Source organism: Zophobas morio, unplaced genomic scaffold (assembly GCF_036711695.1).
Source record: "Zophobas morio isolate AGI-343-1 ecotype UQ-CSIRO unplaced genomic scaffold, CSIRO_AGI_Zmor_V1 ptg000012l, whole genome shotgun sequence".
NCBI classification, from domain to species: domain Eukaryota; kingdom Metazoa; phylum Arthropoda; class Insecta; order Coleoptera; family Tenebrionidae; genus Zophobas; species Zophobas morio.
In genome coordinates, this window is record NW_026972117.1 from 9,894,068 (window position 1) to 9,919,377 (window position 25,310).

Here is a 25,310-nt window from a genome sequence, read left to right on the forward strand (position 1 = left end):
TCGCATCGAAAGTACAGTGAAATATATCCAGCATTTTTGAGTTTTTACTTTACAGAATTTTGAAGATGACCTCATCAACATTTTTGCAGGGACACGTGATCAACTTGGATTTGTGCAGTGTAATACTAATAATAACAGTATGTATTCCCAAAATTTTATGGGAAAATAGAGTGAGCCATTCCTGATTTAATCAATAAAATAAATTGCATATTTATAAATTTTTTTTGAGCCACCTGGATAAACAAATCTAAAAAATATGACACTAATGATAAATCACAAGTAAAAACTCATCATACTTTGCACATTTCGGGCAGATTTAGAAATTTAACTCGTGTCAATGGAAACTTGCAATCTAACACTTTTAAATTGCACAAGTTTTTACAAGATTAATAGGGGCAAAATCAGTTTTATCTTAACAAATACTAGCCCCGCCTACCCGCCCCCTATTTTCTCGGAGGATTGTAATTTGCCAAAATCAATCTTATCTTACTAAATACTAGCCCCGCCCACCCGCCCTTTTCTCAGAAGGTCGTACTTGCTAGTACTTGCTAAGATAAGTCTCATTTTGGCAAATGACATATCCTCTGAGAAAATAGGGGCGGGTGGGCGGGGCTAGCACCTGCTAAGATGAGACTAATTTTGGCAAATGACTGTCTGAGAAAATAGGAGGCAAATCTAAAACATATGCAAATTATGGTCAAAAAATTGTAAAATCGAGAAATTGAAAAATTAAAACTTGAAGCAATTAAAAACTCGAAATTAAGACCTCAAACAGCAACTTGAAAAATTGAAGAAACGAAAAATTCAAAAATAGAGAAATTAAAAATCGAAAAACTGCAAAACTGAAAAATTTGGAAGTCGATTAATTGAAAAGTTGAAAAAATTAAAGTTGAGAAACGAGATACTGTGATATCAAAAAATGATAAAATCCAAGAAAAAAAAAACAAATGAAAATTGTATCAAAAAATCGTAAAATCGAGAAACCGAAAAATTAAAAATTGGGAAAATGCAAAATTATTTGGGGGTCTCCTTTTGTTCAAATTTTAACGTATACTAAAATTAACATTTTCTTTGTTTTGATGATATTTTAGGTTTAAATATTGCTAAGAACTTGAAAAATTTAACAAACAAAAAACTGAAAAATCAAAAAATTGCAAAATTGAAGCTGCAAATCGAAACATTGGAGAAATAAATAAACTTCAAAAATTTGGAAGTCGAGAAATTGAAAAACTCAAAAAATTCAAGTTGAAAAATTGCGATATAAAAATTGTAAAATCGAAAAACTACAATAAAAAAATAAAAAAATAAAAACAAGAACTTGAAATATTGAAGAAACGAAAAATTGAAAAATCGAAAAACAAAAAAAAATTGTGATAAAAATGGTGAAATCGGAAAATTGAAAGATTAAAAATTGAGAAAACGGAAAACTGTAAATTAAGAACCTGAAAAATTAAACAAACGAAAAATTCAAAAAAATGTAAAATTAAGAAATCGTAAAACTGAAAACTTGAAAAACTATAAGAACAAAAAAATGAAAAATCCAAAAATTAAAAATTGAGAAACAAAAATCGCAGCACGAAAAATCAAAAAATTGCGGAATTGAAAAGTTGCAAATCGAAATATTGAAGAAACAGAAGTCGAAAAACCGAGAAATAATGATAAAATAATTGAATAAAAATAAAATCGAGTAAAGGAGAAAAACGAAAAATTGTAAAATCGAAAAATTGAAAAATTAAAAATTGAGAATATAAAAAAGTATAAAGCACTTGAAAAATCGAAAAAAACTGTAAAATTGAGAAACTGAAAAACAAAAGCAAATATTGAAGAAACGGAAAATTGAAAAATCGAACAGCAAAAAATCGAAAAAATGCAAAATTGAAAAACTGCAAATCGAAATAGAAAACAAAATTGAAAAAATGAAAAAATTAAAACTGAAAAATTGTAAAATTGTTAAATCAAAAATTGTAAAATCGAAAAATTGAAAATCGAGAAAATGGGAAACTAAATTGAGAACTTGAAAATGAACAAAGAAAAAATGTAAAATTGAGAAATCGAAAATTAAAAACTTGAAAAATTAAAGGAACGAAAAATCAAAACTGAGAAACTAAAAAATCGGAAATTGCAAATAGAAATAGAAATACAAAATTGAAAAACTGAAAAAATTAAAGCTGAAAAAATGAAAAATTGCTGAATCAAAGAAAATAGAGAAAAAGAGAAAACAGAGGGCGGGTAGGCGGGGCTAAGATAAGACTGATTTTGACCCTATTAAACTTGTTAAATTTAAAAGGTGTTAAATTGAATATTTCCATAGTAACGAGTTAAATTCCTAAATCTGATTGGATATTTATTTTTTAACAACTCAGTCATTAATTTTTCTGAGACGCCCTGTATCAGCAAATTAAAAAAAAATTAATTATATATAAAAAATAAATCAGAAGTTATTATAGACTCATCATATTTTGCACGTTTAAGATAGGGTATATATACAATATTTTGAGGTGACGTCATCAATTTTTAAGAGAGATGAGCAAATAGATTTTGATCAAAAATTTATTGTGCTTCTGATAACATCTCCAAGATTTCAAAGCATTCGGTTTTGAAGATTCCAAACTAAATTGCAAAATGTAGTTTTATAATTTTGATTTTTTTTTCCAAAAATCTTGACGTCTCGGGTAAAACTCAGCACCGAGTCATAAACTACATGTGTAGGACTATGTTATTTTATACAATTTACTATTACTGTGCACAATTTTGAAGTGACGTCATCAGATTATTGGTGGGGATGATTAAACAAATTTTGGTTAGCGTTTTACCATCTACATGATATTCCTAATATAAATACAAAATTTCACAACAATCGGCCCAGTACTTTCGGTGATTATCCGTCTAATAATATTTCTTGACGGCAGACAGACAGGCAGACAGACGGATAGACAGACAGACGGAAACGGGAGACCTATTTCTTCCTACTCTAGGGGACCTGAAAAGTCGAAAAAAACGTAAGAGAGTTCGCTTATCCTCGGGAAGTAAAGACATTAATTTAGTGTCCCCGAGAAAGTTTTACATTAAAAAAAAATAGTTGGGGCCCCAAGAAGGTTTCACATTCTTAAAAAAGACATTTGGCGACCCCAAGAAGGTTTTACATTTTTAAAAAAGACATTTGGAAATTCCATCAATAACAAATTTGTTATGACGCGATAAACATACGTAGATAATTAATACACAATGCGAGAGAAAAAGAAAAAAAAAAACGAAAGGCCAAGTTTGGAATCGAACGCGCGACGTCTTGTCCACATTCCTGGCGCGTAACCACTAAACCACCACCGGGATCCCTTACGCTAAAGGTAATCTGTGATTATACCGTGTATTACGTTTTTGCAAAACTCATAGAGGATTCTTTGAAATGACGTCATTAAATTTTTGGGAGAGGATTAGAAAAACTTTGGTCAGCATATAAACATCTACAGATGGAAAAGGAAGATTACTTTTTTCGTACTCTAGGGGTCATGAAACGTCGAGAAAATATAAAAGAGGCCACTCGTCCGATAGACTCGATTTCTATCCTTCGTTAGCTTACGCTCGGGAAGTAAAAATTGAAAAATGGTTCAAATTTGGACCCCAGGGCAGGTATTAACGTGGACACAAAAATGGGATAAATCAAGAACCGAAAAATTCTGGAAAATTTAATTCCAAAACGAGTTTATCCTCGCACAGTATAGCAGCGAACTTTGTTTAAAATAACAGATTATGAATATAATCAAACACTAAATAAAACGGTTTATAAACAATTAATGATATATAAAAATTCTTGGGAAAAAATTGTTTGAATAACATACGCACATAAAGAAACGAGTGCATTAAATAAAATAAAATACTTACAAAATATGTAACAGAAAGACGTGAAAAAATGTTGATAAAACAAAAATAAGACAAAATTACCGATCAAAATAGCCTTCGTAAAAGATAAAAAAATGTTAAAAAAAAAACAACATTTAAAATTAATGCAGAATTCTAACCTTTAGGCTTCTTCTTCTGCTATAATTTAGCGAATTCCCTCATCTTCATGTACGAACCCACTGCAACAAAAAACACATGAAATTTTTGTGTACACAAAGAAATATACCATAGAATTTAACAACAAAATAAGATTTAAAAAATACTAATCAAAAAAAGTTTTGAAATCGTAAAATAAATTCTAAGCAAATTTTACGCGATTTGTGGTGAAGATGAACAGAAAAAATCTATACAGGGTGAGTATTACAATAACGCGACCCTGACCAAATTTCAATGCAACACAAAATACATATCTCATATGTAACTCTTCATATATTTTATTTTTCTAAAATGTACAAACATAATTACCTAGCAGTTAATTTTAACTTTTTCAATAATTCTATTTGTCAATTTTGAGCTCCGATAAGTTTTTATTCTTCGCAATAAGATGAGGGTTAAATACACGAACGATGGAAAGGTATCTTGATCTCTACGAAAGAAGATATCCCTTTAGATTTCTTCCTCTGAGGGGTTGTAAAAGAGCAAGTGTACCAAATTCCTATTCGTAATTGGGAAGATTTAAAAACCAGAATTAGAAATGCATGTGCTGCAATAACTCCTGACAACAGTATGTGTTTATTTTGGAATCTAGCAATCACTGATAGATGTATGTTGTGTTGCATTGAAAATTTTCAACCAATTGGCCGGGATCCCGTTCTTACATTAATCAGCCTGTATAGCATACAACAGATTATTATATTTTTCTGTCAAATGGATGTTGTAAGAACAGATATGGCGTTTGTGTCAAATGAAATTCCAACGCCTTCTCCGAGTAATTTTTCAATTGAATACCCGTTACTTCTCCCTTATCATCCCTAGTTTTTTTTACCAACTTAGAATAAAAGAATTGAAGAAATGGGACACAATACATTGAATAGTAGTCACTTACCCTTTAAATAACGATTCCCTTTCCTTCCGCGCCGACCCTTGCAGACTCCTTCCTCATGGGCACATCACAACACTCACCTTTCACTTTAACCCCGAAACCAAACTATTTTAACAAACAGCAACTAATTTACAGACCGCACACGCCGTCAATAAAGTCAAAACCGACAAAACTTCTTTGCATGAGCAACACGAAAAATGAACACAAAATTATGGCCGATCCCATTATCGGACATTTTTTGCTGCGTTTTTGCTCGTCAATGCAACGCTCACTATGTGAATCTTAATTAAAATACTGCAACATTATTCATTAGCAGAACAATTTTCGCGCCGTATGGTTGAATAAAAAATTACGAATTTTATAAACAATTCGCCATAAACAAACTCGATTTAAATACGTCTTTCGAAAATATTTCATTTTTTGACAGTTAATGACACAACGCAGAATTTAAATTTTTTAGCATTTCTGCCAAAATACTCATGTAAAATAGACTCATACGGGGTGTTCCAAGACATTGTAAGGTTGATGTCGCAATTTTCTATCTCCATATACTTTCAGAAAAATATGTGGGTATCATTTTTAACCCTGATGAAATTTGCTTGAAGAATAAGTAAATTAAATAACCAAAAACGGACTTGTAAAAATTTCAAAACACATATTTTGTACAAGAAAATTTAATATAATGATACTAAAACCTACCACTAAGCTCAATTTAACTAAAATTTTTGTATTTTTTAATTAAAAAACATTTTTTTTTTTTGACATAAAATTGCACACTGCATTATATCTGACTACTAGTAAAATTGTGTAGGCTGTTTGTATTATTTAGGCCAATAATGTCAAAACAACCTCCGTAAATATCAGGGTTATATTCAGGAAAATAGGTATTCGTTCTGTCGATTAAATAATGTTACTGGTTTATACATGGTGTTTAAAAGATCGTTTTTCTAAGAAAGTGGGTTTTAATTTGATTGTGTTTGAGGGATGAGGGAAATTCTAGTTTACTTTGGATTGATTTCTTGCTTTCATAAAATTCTCCGATAGGTCTTTCTCCGCTCTTCTTCTTTTGTTTTCAACTACTCTATTTTGAAATATAACATTTGTAATATATATTTGGTTGGCAAGTGTACCGTTTTTTCCGTTGCTACTTGCTACAAAATGAAAAATAAATAAACCACTTGAAGACCTCCAAAAGAGGTCAATTACTGATTGAACGAAGGAGGAAACTGATCTAAACAAACAACTCTAAAACACCCTGGAAACTCTTTAAGTTTTTTACAGAAGAAAGGATATATCGATTATATTACTCCAATATCTGAAATAATTTAAACTTACCTTAGTTTATTTGCACACAGGCATATGCTGCTGCTCCATGTCTATCTTTAAGTATGAAAAATCTATCAGAAAAACATTTTTGTACATGAGTAGGTACACTGAATTCTAAATGCATATCTTGGCATTGTAATAGTCAAAGAGTCAGGGCCGTCACCTAACACCACAAAATCACAACGACGATTGCGCCCCATTTGAAAAGATGCTAAAACAAGAGATTCACACACGGTTTACTACTGAGCACTCAACTTACAGTTGTTATTGCAATAAAATTTTACAGACTTTTTAAAAATTCGGCCTTTATACTTCACAGTTTCCTCCTAGTTTTATTATTTTATTTTATTTTATTTTATTTTTTATTTTTCCAACGGGGTTACACCCAATTACAGGAAAAACTAAAAATTAAAATTAAAAATTAACAATAACAAGAAAGTAAAACTAAAAAGAAAAGAAAATTCTACCCATATAATGATTGCTTAACACAACTAACAATTTTGTTAATCGAGTCGAAATTTATATCGCATAAGTGTGAAATTTGATTGAAATAACTACACATAATACTAACTGGAGATCTTCTTAAAACGTTAGTTCTGTCAGCAGTACAATAAAATACATTATTATGGCGTGCACTAATTCTTGGTACAAGAAAATTTAAATAATGAAGCAATTCAGGGCAGTCTACTTGATTTCTAACTAAAAAAACCAAAAATTTAATGGCGATAATAATTCGTCTTTTATGTAATGATAAAAAATTAAATCTTAATAATAATAACGAGTGGTCATATCCTCGACAAGGATAGACCCCATCCAAAAGAAAAGACATAAATTTTAAGAACAAGCGTTGAACCGATTCTATATGATCAATATGGTTTTGATAAATTGGAAACCAAATTAAGGCACCATATTCAATTCTCGATCTGACTAGTGCGAAAAATAGAGCCTGTAACGTGTCGACACGCTTAAAGTCACGACAATTTCTGTAAATAAATCCATGCGTCCGAAAACATTTGGAAACCATATCATTTATATGATCGACAAAACTAAGCTTACAATCAAAGAGGATACCAAGATCTTTAATAGACTCACATCGCTTAATTAAAGTAGCATCTATATTGTAAGAAAAGAGTATATCATCATGTTTTCTTGAGTAAGTTACGATGGAGCATTTATCAAGATTTAAGTAAAGTCGATTAACTGAGCACCAATTAACAACAGCTGTTAAATTGTTTTGTAGATTTAGACAATCCTGTATAGAGTTGATTTGGAAAAAAAGTTTTAAATCATCTGCAAACATTAACTTTTTACAAGATATGTTATCAACGATATCATTAATAAAATATAAAAATAAAAGTGGTCCAAGGTTAGATCCTTGGGGAACACCTGAAGTAGGTTTGATAACAGTAGATGTAAAATTGCGATATCGAATATACTGTTCACGGTCGAAAATGTATGAAGTAAAAAGTTGGATAAGTCTGTCAGAGAATCCAAAGTGCTCAAGCTTATCGATTAGTAAATAGTGATCGATTTGATCGAATGCTTTTTGAAAATCAAGATATATGGTATCTACCTGCTTTTTTTGTCAATGGCTTCAGATGTATACTGTGTAAAAGATGCTAGATTAGAAATTGTAGAGCGTTTCTCCATGAACCCGTGCTGAAACGGTGACAAATTGGTTTTGGTCGAAGCATAAATGTGTTTAAATAAAATCGACTCGAATACTTTAGCAAAATTACAAAGCAGCGAGATGGGTCTGTAATTGACAATTTTCGGTTGATTTCCTTTTTTAAATATCGGACAAACGATTGCCTTTTTCCAAATAACAGGAAAGACACCACACCTTAATATTAAATTAAATAAATATAAACAAGGTTTAATAAAAACATAGGCACAGTCCTTTAAAAGGAAGCTGGGCACACCATCGTGTCCCATAGTAAAAGAGTCTTTAGAACTTTTTAGTGCTGTAAGAACATCCTTTTCTGATATGGTTTCAAGATTAACCAAGACAGACGACCTAGTTTTAGAATTGGAAGAAGAAGTAAGCGGATTAGAGTTGGTATAAACACTGTTAAAATAGTGCGCAAATCCTTCAACTATAGATAGCGGTGATGTAAGCTCGGTATCATTGTATTCCATTACGCCTGGAATTTTAGAGTGACCTTTTTTGCCATGTACGAAAGCCCAAAATTTTTTTGGATTTGTGGAGACGCTGTTCTCGATATTAGAAATATAATTCTTGTATGCTGTGTCGATTAAAATGTTGAGCTGGGAACGATATGACTTGAAGATGTTATAATAGTATGGCGTTTTAAATCTTATGTAGTTACGATGTGCCATCGATTTATTACGAATGCAGGCAATAATGTCACCAGTGAACCAAGGAGGATAACTTTTACGAGATGGAGGTCTAACTTTAAACTTTGGTACCGACTTTTCAAATACTTTATATATACAGTCATAAAACCCGGTGCAGGCTTGATTGACATCACAGATTGAGTTTATGAAAGACCAGTCAGTCTCTGAAAAGAGCTTGTACATTAGATGATAATTGGCTTTCTTAAAATTATATGTTAATTTTTCCGTGTTCATCGCAAAATTGGGCTTAAACTGATCATCTACATAACAGTCCACAACCAGTGCTGGGTGATGTTTATCTTCAACCACTAATTAGGTCGCTTTTCGAAAAAGCCCCCATGTTGAGTCGGTACCAAAGTTAGAAATGTGTCATTCAACCCATTTTTATCGAGCTCTTGATAAGTACTGCCACCGCCACCGCCACCTTGCTTTGAAATCTGATACAGTGCTTACCCTGAAGAATTTCTGCCACTGTAGGGCCACATAATACTATTTACTATTTAGGATAGGAAGGAAGTTAACCTACACCTACCTACACTGTGGTACGGCGGCTGCGAAATACAAAAAACACAGTCTTGCCAACCTTGGGGAAGAAAAAATTCTACAAACAGTAATAGAGATTGATACAGAAATGATTGTAAAACTGCAACAATTAAAAAAGGAAGTAAATAAACAAAGTTTTTATTTTTTAGATCATGGTACACGCATAGATTAATATAGATGCGACATACAGGCTGATTTTGCAAAACCACCCTTATTGACATTGGAGTCCTCAACCGCCAAAGGCAAGCGCCAAATTTAAATAGTCGATGCCAATAAAAAAACTTGTTTTACTACAACTCGTCGCCTGAGAACTTGTTTGATCTGCAAACCAGAGCGCGCTCAGGCCAATGTCGACTCTAAACGTTCAAAAGCGATTTGGTTGGTTTGGACTATAATTTCTGCGACTAAGTTAATCTTTTTGGTACATATTTAGATGATTTTACATATTTTGTTTAACTAAGAATTAATTCTTTATTTGCGCTTTATACTAGCAAAACGTCTTAAACTAAGAATATTGTTAAAATCGTAATAACCTAATGGATTTTTTTCGAGAAAATGTTTTGGAAACACTGTTCTATTTTGTATGAATTTTTAAATGTTTTTAGTGACAGTTTTTGTGGTTGTTTTCGATACGCTGCGCTGTATGATATTAGCAGACAGAAAAAAAATGAAAAATTAAAATAATTGAAAATTCGAAAAATCGAGAAATCTAATAATCGAAAAATCGATACCTTACAGAATCGTAAAACCGACACATTGAAAAATCGAAATATCGAAAAACTGGAAAATCGAAAAACCGAGAAATCGAAAAATCAAAAGATCAATAAATCGTGGAGTCGAAAATTGAGAAACCGAAATAGGCCAAAATCGAAAAATCGAAGAGTTAAAAATTGAACAATTTATAAATTGAGAAATTGACAATCAAAATATCGAAAAATCCAAATCTCGATAAATCGAGAAATCAAAAACTTAGAAATTCTAAAAATTGAAAAATTGAGAAATTGAAAATCAAAACAACGAGAAATCGAAAAATAGAGAAATCGACAAACAAAAAGTTAAAAGTTGAAAAATTGGAAAAGCGGAAAAATCAAAAAACGAAAAATTGGAAAACTGGAAAAACTGGGAAACCGAAATAGGCCAAAATAAAAAATTGAAAAACTTATAAATCGAAAACCTGAACAATCAAAACAAAAAATCGAAAAACAGAACATCTAAAACCAGGAAGTCGAAAAATCGAAAGATTAAGAAATACTGAAAAGTCTGAAATTTAAAAATCCAAAAATTGAAAAATCAAAAAAGTAAAAAGGTAAACACATCGAAAAATCCAGAAGTCAAAAACAGAAAAGCAGAAGAATTGAAATATAGAAGAATCCTAAAACTGAAATATGTATCTAAAAACTGAAAAATCGAAAAATCAAAGAAGTGAGGTCGAAAAATAGAAACCTTAAAAAATCGAAAAATTGAAAAATCAAAAAATTAAAGAATTGAAGAACAGGAAAATCGAAACACTTGAAGGTCAAGAAATGGGAAAATCAAAACATCTATTAACTGAAAAATCAAAAAATTTGAGTCTTCATAAAAGTCAAATTAGAAAAATTAAAAAATCGAAAATTTGACAAAACGACAATTTAAAAACGGAAAATCTAAAACCGGGAAGTCGAAAAATCAAAATATTAAGAAATCGAAACATTTGAAAAATTGAAATATGGAAGAGATGAAATGAAAAATCGAGAAATCGAAAAATCGAAAATTTTAAATATTAAAAAATTAAAATACGAAAAAATTGAGTCAAAATTGGATAAGTTGAAGAACAGAAATATTAAGAAATCCCAAAACTGAAATATCGAAAAACTGAAAAACGAAAGAAAAACTGAGGAATCGTAAAACTGAAAAATCCCAAAACTGAGAATCTAAAGAATCGAAAAATTGAGAATCAAAAAAGTGAAGTCGAAATATCGAAACCTTAAAAAATAGAAAAATTGAAAAACCAAAAAACCTGAAAAATCAATTAATTGAAAAATCGACAAATAAAGAGTTTATAAAAGTCAAAAATTGAAAAATCGAAAAATTTAAAAATCGTAAAATTGAAGAGAAAAACTGAAAACCGAGAAATTGAAAAATTGAGAAATTGTAAAATCCAATGAGAATTGGAAAGTTGAAACAGCGAGAAATTATGGTCAAGACCGGTTAGAATGTGTATCAGATCACGGATCATGGCTTATAAATCAAACCGTTTCCGAACGCTTAGAGTCGACATTGGCCTGAGTGCGCTCTGGTCTGTAGATCAAACAAGTTCTCAGACGACGAACTGTAATTCATGTGATCTGAATTAAAGTGAAGGAAACAATAAGCAGCTTGTAATATTCTAGTAAATCTAATGTCAATTTGTCGAAGGCAAAACGCGTCGTTAAAAATATTATGACATTTTTTCTAGTTAATTTTATATATTCCTAGTTAGAAACAAACACTGTTACCAACATAAGTCGAGGAGTCCTCAACCGTCATTTAATTTAAACTATGACGCTTCTCTATGTTCTGGCTTGTTACATGTTTGTATTATCATTATCACTATCAACGAACGATACCAAATTTTGAACACATGTTATTAGCATCTGATTTCAATTTAGCACCTTCGAAGATAAGTTAACCCAAGATTAAAAACTGAACCGAATCTCAACTTCCATTATAATATCATGTCACTCGTAAATTGACATTTGACAGCTTTCAAACTCGCGAGAAGAGCGGTTCAAGCACGGTTTTCAAGGCGGTGCGATGTCACACCGGACTTTTTTGGTCACACTTGTTAATTTTTGGCCCCGAGGTTCGATCCGTCTAGGAGAGGGAAGGCATTTATCGGAAGATGTTGTGGTGCACGAATTTGAATTAAAATTTCGCGCTGAAAAAAATTTACAACGGCGCGAAATCGCATCTGAATAATTTGAATTAAAAAAAAATCAATCAAGAAAATCGTTAAATTTAGGCAACCATGTGCACGTTTAGTTCTTTTTGGGTAGTTGATAGCTCTCCTAGGGGAATTTGTGGGGGAGTATATAGTGAGAGGGGTGCTATTTTGTTTTAATAAGTGAAAATACACGGTAAGGGAGCTAGCTTAAATTTAGTTGGTTTGGTAGTTAATAAAAAAGGGAAAGCCTTTGTTTAAATATGTGAATTTTCGACCGAAGCTAACACGTGGTGTGAATTTGTTTTATTGTTTGTAAATTCACAGTTCATGTTAGGATTTTAATCGTTAACTGATTCTAATACAATTTAACAGTCAGGAGTTGTTTAGTTACAGTATTTCCTAGAAGATTTCATGAGATTCACTTAGTCAGGACTCATCGTTTGTTTACCAAGTTAGGAATAAGGTTTCTGGATGCTTATACTTAAGTGTTACATTATAACACTTCTTAATTCCTCACACAAGATTGCTAATAGTTCATTTACGGTAGTTAAATCAACCAGACATTTTTAATTTAGCTCACAATTTTAGCCTCAGTAATTTGCTTTACTATATAATTTAAATTGAACATCAATTTTCTTGCTTTTCAGTTCCTAACCTCACGTAACATTTTTGTCTGCACAAGTTTTATTTCACACCAGATCTTTTTTTTGTTTTTATAAATCTTTGCTAGTTTTTTTTAACATGTAAATATTTTGTTGATCTTAATCTTAATCTCACATAATTCTTTGCTGCTTAAAAATTTCACGAGAGTGTATGGCGAATTTAAATTTTGTTTATTGCTCTTTTTGAATCTTTAAGACTTGTTGAGTTGTCATTTAATATCAGAGTCATAGATTTTGAACATTTAAATGGAATTGAGGTAAATAACACAGAAACACGTGGCGGAAGCGGGGTGCGCGGTTCCTTGTCGAGCTGGCGGTCGCGCCATCTGCACAAGGGATGCAGTCAGGGGCGGTCGGGATGATGTGACGCTGTCGGCTTGACCCAATCGCCGGGACTCAACCACGAGTTTTATTAAATTTGTGATTTTCAAATATTTGCATTAATTCATTTAGTTAGGCACGTTTTTTTTTTGTAGCTGAGTGAGAGGTGTCTTCAACCGGCACAGCTTAGTCGCAGCTTCTTTTTTCCTTTTTTTTTGTCAGTGGAGGAATATGATTTTGTGTCCTTCATATATTTTGTGTTTTATTTAGCGGTACTTTTCCTACTTTGGGGTCCACCACTTGCATCTGGACGCATTCCGCCACACAAAAAAAAAACACAATGTAGGGTCCCATTTTGGGGTTCCATTTTGTCAGACGATCACAGCCAAGGCCAAATTTTTGAATTTTTGGCGGGGTTTTTAATTTTTTTATTCACATGTCAATTTAAGGCGGGATGTTTGGGTTATCACAATGTGTAGTGTTTTTTTTAAAACAAGAAAGGTAAAATATGTTTAAAATGGTAAATTTTTGAAGGAAAATATCGATTTTGCAATTAGGCCCCTCCCCTCGGTTTAACAACAAATGAAAAATTCGTCACATTCGTCTTAGTATAACATGATTACTTAAGAACATATTTCCCATGGTAATTTCTCAAAGAAAAAGAAGGAAGGACGAATAAAAAAAATCATCAGGATTGAGACAGGGCGGGTGGGCGGGGCTTATATTTTTTTTATTTTTTTTTTCTTAATATGCATAACCATCTTTTCACAACAAGAAACTTAGAACATGGTTAACATGGTACATTTTTGCAAGGAAATATGGATTTTGCAATTATGGGGCAAAATGTAAACCCTCCCACCCGCCCTATCTTAATTATGTTGATTTTTTTTATTCGTCGTAAACCAAGCTTATCTGTAAAATACTTATTTCTTTACAAGAAATTAAAAATATCTATAAACATATACAACGCCCACCCACCCCTTCTCAACTGTGATGATTTTTTTATTCTCAGTAACTTAAAACACGTTTAAAATGGTAAATTTTGGTAAGGAAATATGGATTTTGCCAACGAAAGAAAACTTCATTCCTATTTAGATCAGGTCAGGTATGGGTAGGGCTTAATCTTTGGCTTTAATTTTTTCTTAATACACAGAGTATTCTTTGAATAAGACGATACTCAAAAACATGTGTTACATGGTAATTTCTTGTAGAGAAATAATAAAAATTTTGCAATTAAGTTCCGCTCCTTTGTCTCTCGACGTTTAAAAAAAAATCATCACAATTGAGACGGGGCTTATATTTTGGCTTTTGTCTTAATATACGTAGTCGTCTTTTCAGAACAAGAAAGTTAAAAATTTACACATTTTTAACTTTCTCGTAAAATCTTGTAGACAAATATGGATCTTGCAATTAAGCTCCACCCCTCGATCCTGCAACGAATGAAAAATTCATCACAATTGAGAATTAAGATCGGAATCGGGTATGGGTGGGGCCTAATCTTTGGCTTAATTTTTTTCGTAATATACGTAGTATTCTTTAAACAACACGATTCTCAAAAATATGTTTTTAATTTCTCGTGCAGAAATAAGGATTTTGCAGTTAAGCTTCGCCTTCTTGGCTCACGACGAATAAAAAAAATCATCACAATTGAGATAGGGTGGGTGGGCGGGACTACGTTTTTCTTTTTTTTCCTTGATTTCTGTAGACTTATTTCTACAACAAGAAACTTAAATCCTCCACTTTTCTTCTACGGTCCCTTTAAAAACGGCAAAAGTTGAACATGAAAGTTACTATCAACGGGAACTTTAACGTCAACAACAAGTTTATAAATCCAACTTATGACTGGTAACACCACGAGAGGAGTATATTGTGGTTATGTAACCAACCTTCCAACACCATGCTCAAGTTTTGAAGCGCCCGCTTTACAGTGTTACCACTTGCTAACATGGTGATTTCCATTTCTTCAGCTTGGTGTTCTGTCTTTTTTGAATTTCGGTATATACTAAAAGTTTGTCTAACTAACCGTAAAAATCTAGTACAAATTAGATCTTGAATTTTTTGAAAATTTGCCCTCTTAGTTAGAGCCACAATTTAAAACTTTGAGTTATTTCTCTGATCGTAAATTTAAGGTTAATAATAACAACAATAATAAGTTGTTTGAATTCTGTAGTGCTGATTTTGAGTTCTGTTTTTGTCAAATTTAATCTCAAAAAAATGTAGAACTTTTGCAGACAAAAAAGGACGAGTTTTCTTCATAAGTTTAACGACAATAACTTGTTGGACGGCGTGTTTTCGTATGATTCATCTTCTCTTGATATTTTGTTAGCCTACAGAGCTGCTAAATATTTCAAAGTCATAAAAAGAAACAATCTCTTTCTACAACCTTTAACATTCCAATAACCTTCATGTCTCCATAGGTTCCACATAGTTAATTGACTCCTGTAAAAATTTCATGTTATCTTAAGCACGCATACCGAACGAGTAAGTTTTAACTGAAAATGGCGAGTTTACTGGTGTTTATTGCTGTTTTATTTATTAAAAAATCGTTTTGTGACATAAAAACAGAAATATTAACTCCAAAATTTAATACTTTGATTTCTTAAACGTGTCTAAATTTTTTGAATGGTTTTAATTTAAATATAGTTTAATTGATCACTTAAACACCAACAATGTATATAGTGCGAGTCACGGTGTAAGTGTTCTTATTAAGTAACAGGTTATGGGCCCAGTCAGTACCGGAAACCGGCCGCCTCCCCATGATCCGAAGCAGTTCCGTCCAGTGAGACCGCAAAATCTAATCATCAAAATTCCAAAAACAACATATTTTTTTCAAAACGCCAATGTCGCTGACAAAACTAAATTTTACGAGAAATATAGTTAAAACCAAATAAAATAAAGAATTGCCGGTACTCCAAGAGGTATTACAGCAAACGGATTATTTTTTAAATTTTCACGGTCTATTTGATGCTAAAACCTTGCGCAAACTTTGTTTCATTTCACAACGGTCAGAGTATTAGCGGAGTATGTTTAGCTTCAACCATAACAATGTAGAGTACAAACACTAAAAACAAGTTTCATGAATGAATCCGTAGACAAGGTTGTTGTGTTTTTTAAGCGTCGGAATGTTGTTATTGTTAAACAAAAAATAACCTTTGTTTAGAAGTATTTCATTATTATTACTGTTTTGGAAAATTTTATTTCCTCTAGCAATAGAACAACTCAAAATAGATAAGAATGTGTTTTAATTACCACAAACATCTGCAACGCTATCAATAATTTTTTGTTATTCAAATGAGCATGACCGACATAAAACGGATTTTAACTGCACCTCTTAAAAATATAAATTGAACACAATAAATCCATTAAGTAGACTAAAATATGAAAGTGAGTGGGCCAAGCGCAATGATTAATCATGCCAAAATGTGGCCGTTTTTACAAAACCTAAAACCCACAAAGTGCTCCACTTCTCGAATATGAAAGCTAACAATAACCTAAACCATTAGATGAATTTAAGAAACAAGTCGAAATTGAAACTGACGTCTGCATTATAAAACACTCTCGTTTACACAAGAGTTCATTAAAAATAATCTACTTTCAATACTTTCATTGTACAAAAATTAAAATTCACCGCACTAATTACTATCAATGCAAAGAAACACTTTCGAAATTTAGATGAACACAAACATTTCCACCAAATTAAACTACAACAATAAAAAAATATAGTCATTTATTTAAATATTTGGTTTACAACAGTTCTAATTCATCGTGTCTATACCCCCGTCTTTTCGAACACAAAAAACACCTATAAGACACAAACGAAAACAATACAGTGCATGCAAAAACAAGAAAAACGATTCCAAAAATTAAAACCCCACTAATACTTCTCGTTTCGTGTTGGATTAAAATTCTCTCCGACATTTCCTCACAGTAAATTCCATCTACGTTCTGTCTATCGTATTCAAATTCCTCGTTGATATTAAAACTAATGTCCTTACTCTTAAGAAAGGTAATAATGATCGAAAGAATACTGCACGGCAATAGATTCGACTTAATGTTAATTACGCGAAGTGAAGGTAACAGCGAAATTAAACTAATCTGGAAGTTTTGCAATCGGTTTCCTGAGATATCAAGTACTTGGAGGTTGCGCAACGGCTCGACCAATTCATAATTTAAAACTTCGATAATATTGTTGGAGATATTCAACACCTCGAGATTCTCTAGGTCGCTGAAAGTTCGCTGGTCCAGAACAGGACCTAATTTGTTTCCAGAAATGTCCAACACTTCCAAATTTGTTAGTTTGTTGAAGGTGCCAAAGGGGATTTTTTCTAAACTGTTGTTTCTGATGCTGAGGTGTTGCAGGTTTGATAAATTTTCGAACGGTTGATCACTCAGTGTTAGTTTGTTATTAGACAAATCTAAAATTTCGAGAGAAACAAAATTTTTGAAGACTCCTACAGGAATATCACCAATTTTGTTACCACGTAGAAGTAGTTTCTGGAGTTTAGGTAAATTACTTAAGTTGATGAGGCTTCTGGATCCTAGTTTGTTGTTAGATAAATTTGCTTCTTCCAGTGAAGAGAGATTTTGCAAATGGATCTGCCTTAACAAGTTATTTTCTAAGTCAATATGTCTTAAATTAACTAAATTGGTGAAGGCTTTTGCGTCCACAAATTCAAGTGAGTTATTACGAAGATTAAGTTTTTCTAACTCATCTAACATCTCAAATATTTCTGCACTAATATTCTTCAGTCTGTTATTCGATAAATCTACGTGTTTTAAACCCAACGCCCAATCAAAAACCCCGACTCTCGTGATTTCGTTGTAACTCAAATTCAGCTCCAACAAATTAAAATTCGACCTAGTTTGGTGATAAAAATCATCCCCGTGGTAATGAATGTCGTAGTCCCGTCCATTCAGCTTGAAATCCGATTCGTGCTCCTTCTCAAAACAAATCAGAAAATTATCATCAATTTGTCCAATTTTGTTGTGGTCTAAATCCAGAAACTTCAACGCCGGTAGTTCGCAGAAAGGAATATCAAACAAACTTTTGAAATAGTTATGTGATAACTTTAGAGTTTCCAGATTTTTCAGCACCGTGAAACTGTCATTCCTCACTAGTCTGAGACTACAGTTGATCAAATTCAGTTCTTTCAGATGATCCAAACCCCCCAGCACTGACCCGCTGATGATATCAAACCGCGTATTGGCCACCGTGAGGTGTTCTAACCTTATCAATTTGCTGAAAACCTCGTCTCTCGGATCAAACAAGAACGTCGAGTTGGTTATTGACAGGTATCTAATTCTAGGAACACACGTAAACACGTCTGGCGTCACTTTGGTGAGGCTGGAGTTGTTGATCTTGAGTACGATCTCGTTCGAGACTGATATGTTGCTGAGCATTTTCTCGTCGGTGAGGTCTTCGCAGGTGATATCGATGCCGTAGCCATAGTTGTCGTGGTAGTTGAGTTCTTTGTCGCAGTGTGTTGCTAGTGAGGCTCCAATGAGGTACACATAGAGTAGAAGCAGGGTGGTGGCCATTTCATCTGGAAAAAGAAAATTGGGTTATCGATGGGTTTTTGTATGTGAGGCTTACGGGTGTTTTTATCGCTTTATGGAAGTGCGCTGGTGTTATGAATGTATATTGTTTGATAGAGGCACTTAGCATAATAATGGTGTGGTATGCGTATGTCACGATTAGCCTATCGGTTGATATTGCACTAAGTAGGTAATAATGAGTAGCTTCGTTTCATTGTTAGTTAATTGGTTTCAGGGAAAAGTGTCGCAAAAAAATTGATTTGCTAGTATATTTTTTGTTCATGTTTTCTTTTTTTCAAATATGTTGGTATGGTAAATAAATGCTGTGATTAAAAAAGAAACTACAAAATTTACTTTGTTGTTAGTAAAGTAAATTAAAAAAAAATGAGTAACCTGAAAACTGTCTTTCAGGTTACAAAACACTGGGATGACTAGTTTTCAGTGCATCTGACCAAAATTTTAGAAGATTTAGAGCTTTTTTGTCTTTACAAAATTATTTCTTTAAATTACATACCATGTGTAGGTGTATGTTTAAATTTGCAATATATTTTAATGTTTATGAAATGCCTAAAAATAGTATTTTTTTTTATATATAAACTAATAACTCGTTTAAACTCCAATCACAAACTCTTAAGGTTAGTTTTATAGTCAAAAGTTGGAGGACCTTTAACTAATGGGAGCTTTAAACCACTGTGTCAACACTGTGTTTCCATGGTAAAAACCCAACATTAATTTTAAAGCTCTCGATTATGAAATCGGCCCTTAAACTGATAAGAACACAAAACTCCGCGATTTTTTCAAATTACTTCAAAAACAAGATAAGGAATCCCCGAGACTCATTCAAACTACTTCAAAAACAAAACACAAGAAATCTCCGAGATTCTTTTAAATTACTTCAAAAACACGACCCACAATAGGACTCCGAGATTCTTTCAAATTACTTCGAAAACAAGATAAGGGATCGCCGAGATTCTTACAAACTAGGTACTTTAAAAACAAAGCACAAGGGGTTCCCTGGATTTTTTCAAATTACTCCAAAAACAAGACAAGGTCTCCTTAAAATTCCTTGAAACTACTTCAAAAACAGAACACAAAGGGTCAAAGCGATTCTCTCAAATTACTTTAAAAACAATGCTCTCAGGGATTCCCGTGATACTTTCAAACAACTTCAAAAACAAGAAAAGGTTTCCTGGAGATTCTTCCAAACTACTTCAAAAACAAAACACATGAGTTTCACGAGATTCTTTCAAATTACTTCAAAAACAAGACCCATAGGGGAACCCCGAGATTCTTTCAAATTACTTCGAAAACAAGATAAGGAATCCCCGAGACTCATTCAAACGACTTCAAAAACGAAACAAACGGGAGCCCTGAGATTTTTTCAAACTACTTCAAAAACAAAACACACGGGATTCCGAGATCCTTTCAGATTACTTCAAAAACAAAACCCACAGGGGGACCCCGAGATTCTTTCACATTACTGCAAAAAGAAGACCCACAAGAGGACCCAGAGATACTTTCAAACTACCTCAAAAAGAACCCACAAAGGGTTCCCCGAGATTATTTCAAATTACTTCAAAAACAAGACCTACTGGGTGACCCCGAGAGTCTTTCAAACTACTGCAAAAATAAAATACAAGGGATCCTCGAGATTATTTCAAATTACTTCGAAAATAAAATACAAGGGACCCCTGAGATTCTTACAAACTAAGTATTTCAAAAACAAAGCACAAGGGGTTCCCTAGATTTTTTCAAATTATGTACTCCAAAAACAAGGCAAGATCTCCTTAAAACTGCCTTCAAACTTCTTCAAAAACAGAATACAAAGGGTCAATGCGATTCTCTCAAATTACTTCAAAAACAAAACACAAGGGATTCCGAGATTCTTTCAAATTACTTCAAAAACAAAACCCACAGGGGACCCCGAGATTCTTTCAAATTACTTCAAAAACAAGACCCAGAGGACCCAGAGATACTTTCAAATTACTTCAACAAAACACAAAGAATCTCCGAGACTCTTTAAAACTACTTCAAGAACAAAACACAAGGGATCTCCGAGATTCTTTCAAATTACTTTAAAATTACTTCAAAAACACAACCCACAGGAGAATCCCGAGATTCTTTCAAATTACCTCGAAAACAAGATAAGGGATCCCGAGACTCATTCACTCTACTTCAAAAACAAAACACAAGGGTCCCCGGGATTCTTTCAAATTACTTCAAAAAGAAGCCCTACAGGGAGACCCCGAGACTCTTTCAAACTACTGCAAAAACAAAATACAAGGGATCCTCGAGATTCTTTCAAATTACTTCGAAAATAAAATACAAGGCGCCCCTGAGATTCTTACAAACTAGGTACTTCAAAAACATAGCACAAGGGGCTCCCTAGATGTTTTCAAATTATGTACTCCAAAAACAAGACAAGATCTCCTTAAAACTGCCTTCAAACTACTTCAAAAACAAAACAAACGGAATTCCTGAGATTCTTTCAAACTACTTCAAAAACAAAACAGAAGGGATTCCGAGATCCTTTCAAATTACTACAGAAACAAAACCCACAGGGGGACCCCGAGATTTTTTCAAATTACTTCAAAAACAAGACCCACAGAACCTAGAGATAATTTCAAACTACTTCAAGAACAAAACACAAAGAATCTCCGAGATTCTTTCAAATTACTTCAAAAACATAACCCACAAGGGAACCCCGAGATTCGTTTAAATTATTTCAAAAACAGGACCCACAAGGGGATTCCGAGATACTTATAAACTACTTCAAAAACAAAACACAAGGTATCCCTGAGATCCTTTTAAATTGCTTCAAAAACAAACCCAACAGGGGGACCCCGAGATTCTTTCAAATTATTTCAAAAACAGGACCCGTAAGGGGATCCCGAGATACTTTCAAACTACTTCAAAAACAAAGCACAAAGGGTCTCCGAGATTTTTTCAAATTACTTCAAAAACAAGACCCACAGGACCCAGAGATACTTTCAAACTACTTCAAAAACAAAACACAAAGAATCCCCGAAATTCTTTCAAATTACTTCAAAAACACAACCCACAGCCGAACCCCGAGATTCTTTCAAATTACCTCGACAATAAGATAAGGGATCGCCGAGAGTCTTTCAAACTTCTTCAAACACAAAATAATCTCAAAGGATCCCCTAGATTCTTTCAAATTACTTCGAGAAGAACATAAGGGATCTCTGAGATTCCTCAAACAACTTTAAAAATAAAATGCAAGGGATCCCCGAGACTCTTTCAAACTACTTCAAAAACAAAACACAATGAAACTCCGAGATTCTTTCAAATTACTTCAAAAACAAGACCCACAAGAGGTCCCCGATCTTCTTTCAATGTACTTCAAAAACAAAGCACAAAGGGTCCTCGAGATTTTTTCAAATTACTTCAAAAACAAGACCCACAGAACCTAGAGATAATTTCAAACTACTTCAAGAACAAGACACAAAGAATCCCCGAGATTCTTTCAAATTACTTCAAAAACACAACCCACAGGGGAACCCCGAGATTATTTCAAATTATTTCAAAAACAGGACCCACAAGGGGATCCCGAGATACTTTTAAACTACTTCAAAAACAAAACACAAGGTATCCCTGAGATCCTTTCAAATTACTTCAAAAACAAACCCCACAGGGGGACCCCGAGATTTTTCAAATTATTTCAAAAACAGGACCCGTAAGGGGATCCTGAGATACTTTCAAACTACTTCAAAAACAAAGCACAAAGGGTCTCCGAGATTTTTTCAAATTACTTCAAAAACAGGACCCAGAGATACTTTCAAACTACTTCAAAAACAAAACACAAAGAATCCCCGAGATTCTTTCAAGTTACTTCAAAAACACAACCCACAGGGGAACCCCGAGATTCTTTCAAATTACCTTGATAACAACATAAGTGATCGCCGAGAGTCTTTCAATCTTCTTCAAAAACAAATCACAAGGGATCCAATAGATTCTTTCAAATTATTTCGAGAACAAAATAAGGGATCTCTGAGATTCCTCAAACAACTTTAAAAATAAAATGCAAGGGATCCCTGAAATTCGTTCAAACTTCTTCAAAAACAAAACACAAATAAAATCCGAGATTCTTTCAAATTACTTCAAAAACAAGACCCACAAGAGGTCCTCGAGCTTCTTTCAAAGTACTTCAAAAACAAAACACAAAGCGTCGTCGAGGTGTTTTCAAATTATTTCATATTACTTCAAAAACACAACCCACAGAGGAACTCCGAGATTTTTTCAAATTACTTCGAGAACAAAATAAGGAATCCCTGATTTTCCTCAAACAACTTTAAAAACAAAACACAAGTAATTCCCAAGATTCTTTCAAATTACTTTAGTAGCGACAAATTTTATATACATACTTTTTTTGTAGATAACATGCGCCCCTAGATAAAACACAAAGTACTTTTATACGTAAAAACTGCTGCCCTGTTTCGTACAGTAACTTCATCAGGTAGACAAATGTTGTCTAAAAAAGCAGCATTTTATTAAAAAGAAGAAATATGTTATCAGCCTAGTGAAGGTAGTTGTTAGGCCGAAATTATTTCAAACTCGTTTGGTTTATCAATTTAAAAATGTAAAAAATAAATATTCTGAAAAATTTTAGAAGTTCTAAGCTGATAAAAGTAACATTATTTCGCACTTATTTATCAAAAAATGTTAAATGTTTATAACGATAAAAATTCAAACACTTTAAAAAAAAAATTGTGAATACACCTATAAGAATGCGAACGAATTCTGCTTGAAAAAAATTTCATGAAAATCAAACATTTTTTTATTTTTTTACTAAGTAATTAACTTTTATTTTAACTTTACCAATTTTCAAATTTAGTTATTTTATTTTTGAAAATTTCATTTTCTTTAGACTTCAAGTTCAAGTTACAATCGTTAACTTTCTTTATGTTTATTTCTTGAACTGAATGCGATAATTATTTATTAATATTTATTTATATAAACTGTAACAAAGTTCAAAATTTTGTTCCTGATTGTCCGAATTTAAAAATCTTCGAAAAATTATAATTTTGCTAGGTATAACTGTATACAGAGTGACACAACTAATGCGCTGTCATCGATATCTTATTACTGATAATAAAAATAGAAACAAAATCGCCACCAAAACTATGGGATTTTTTTAAGCGACACACTAAAATTAATTTCAAATACACAAAGTTTTCTGTTTTTAAGGCGCAATTTGAACAATGAAAACACTAAAAATATTGACAAACAAATCGCACTTGCTTTATTTTTGACACTGTATATCAAAACAATATAATATAAAAGTGTTTACAAAAATAAAAATTCTAAAATATTTTGGATTTTAGATGTTTTCTAGACGTTTCATATAGGGTGCACTGTCTGAACAAATTGCGACAGGAATACTTGAAAATTGTATAAACACTCTGTAGATTTAGTTACGTAAGTAAGTTTTATTGATACTAAAACAAAGTGAGCGTCTTTCTTTATCTCCGTATAAATAAATATTAGATACAACAGGTACAAGTATTAAAAATAACGCTATTTACATTCTTAAGCTTTTATCTTGTTAAAAAAAATTGTTTTTTATTATTATTTAAATGTATGAAACAGTTGGAAATAACAAAAAAATGTATTAAATTTTCTGAAATTGTATTCTAAATATTATATTACCTAATTGCGAAAGCATCAAAATAAAAATAAGGAACTTACTTTTTAAAAATAAAATGTTGTGCGGAAGATAGAGGTTTTTTATTTTCTGTTTTATCCTACCGGGTTTGTTTTTCAGTTGTCAAAACCAGGAAACAACACAATCCTGTACGTTTTACATACGCAAGAGAAATCAGGTGCATGCCTTTAATTACATGTCTATAAAGTAAAAATTGAAAATAAAATCTCACCTGATTATAAAAAAAATTACCGTATTTTTTTGTTACGTTCACGCTCACCCAAATCCAAAATGTTAGAATTTTCTAAAATACATTTTCTAATTCTCGCAAAAACCGCCAGCAACGATTTTTACCACGTTTCACTTCAGTACACCGCTTTAACACCCATATCAAAAAAGAATTTAAAAACAAATACACCGTTTCAAAATTTATGCAAAAGCAATACATATTTATTATATGCTAAATAAAGTCTTATCATTTTTACTTACAAACAACCCACGTGTATGGACAAACCCGTGCAGACTCGAAAACATGTCTAGTAAGCGAACAATTCGCTGATATATCATTTACAGCATGTTCATTGACATTTAGAAAATATTTCCGCCGCAGCGTCAAAATTCCTCCACACACGTCTTTTTTGTTTTCACTTGACTCGTTAAACTTGAGTGACTTACCTTCCCAAATAAGATCCTCTGGCCTCACCGCACTAAAAGCACATGCTTACTCAAAACACATTTTTTACGTAACGCTTAACAATGAATTACTTTATTATCGCGGACTTAGACATTATAAATAATTCCATTGGCTGATAGCGCGCGACGTTAGTCCTAACACACCGTCGTCCGTTTGGAAAGTAACACCTAGCCCCGCAGACAAGAAATAAACTCCGCCAAGTAAAAACCGACCGAAACAGAAACTTTCATTTAGCGTTAAAAAATGTTTCGCCAATTATTTCTTGTTGCATTAAGTGCACTCAGTCATATTCGATCGAGCCGAGAGAAACGCACAAAACAGGTTTTAATTTTTTAGGGGACATGACGTCACTAATATTTTTTTAA

The 25,310-nt window shown here is 32.5% G+C and overlaps 1 protein-coding gene across 1 annotated transcript; it reads right to left on the minus strand.

Moving 5' to 3' along the window:
• Window positions 1-16,761: 16,761 nt before the first annotated feature.
• Window positions 16,762-25,039, minus strand: LOC135128176 (insulin-like growth factor-binding protein complex acid labile subunit). The gene is made up of 3 exons (XM_064055071.1): window positions 25,017-25,039; window positions 24,741-24,958; window positions 16,762-18,594 (listed from the first exon to the last, which is right to left on the minus strand). Exons 1-3 carry the CDS (start codon window positions 25,037-25,039, stop codon window positions 16,796-16,798), a joined length of 2,040 nt encoding a protein of 679 aa, XP_063911141.1. The 3' UTR covers window positions 16,762-16,795.
• Window positions 25,040-25,310: the final 271 nt, after the last annotated feature.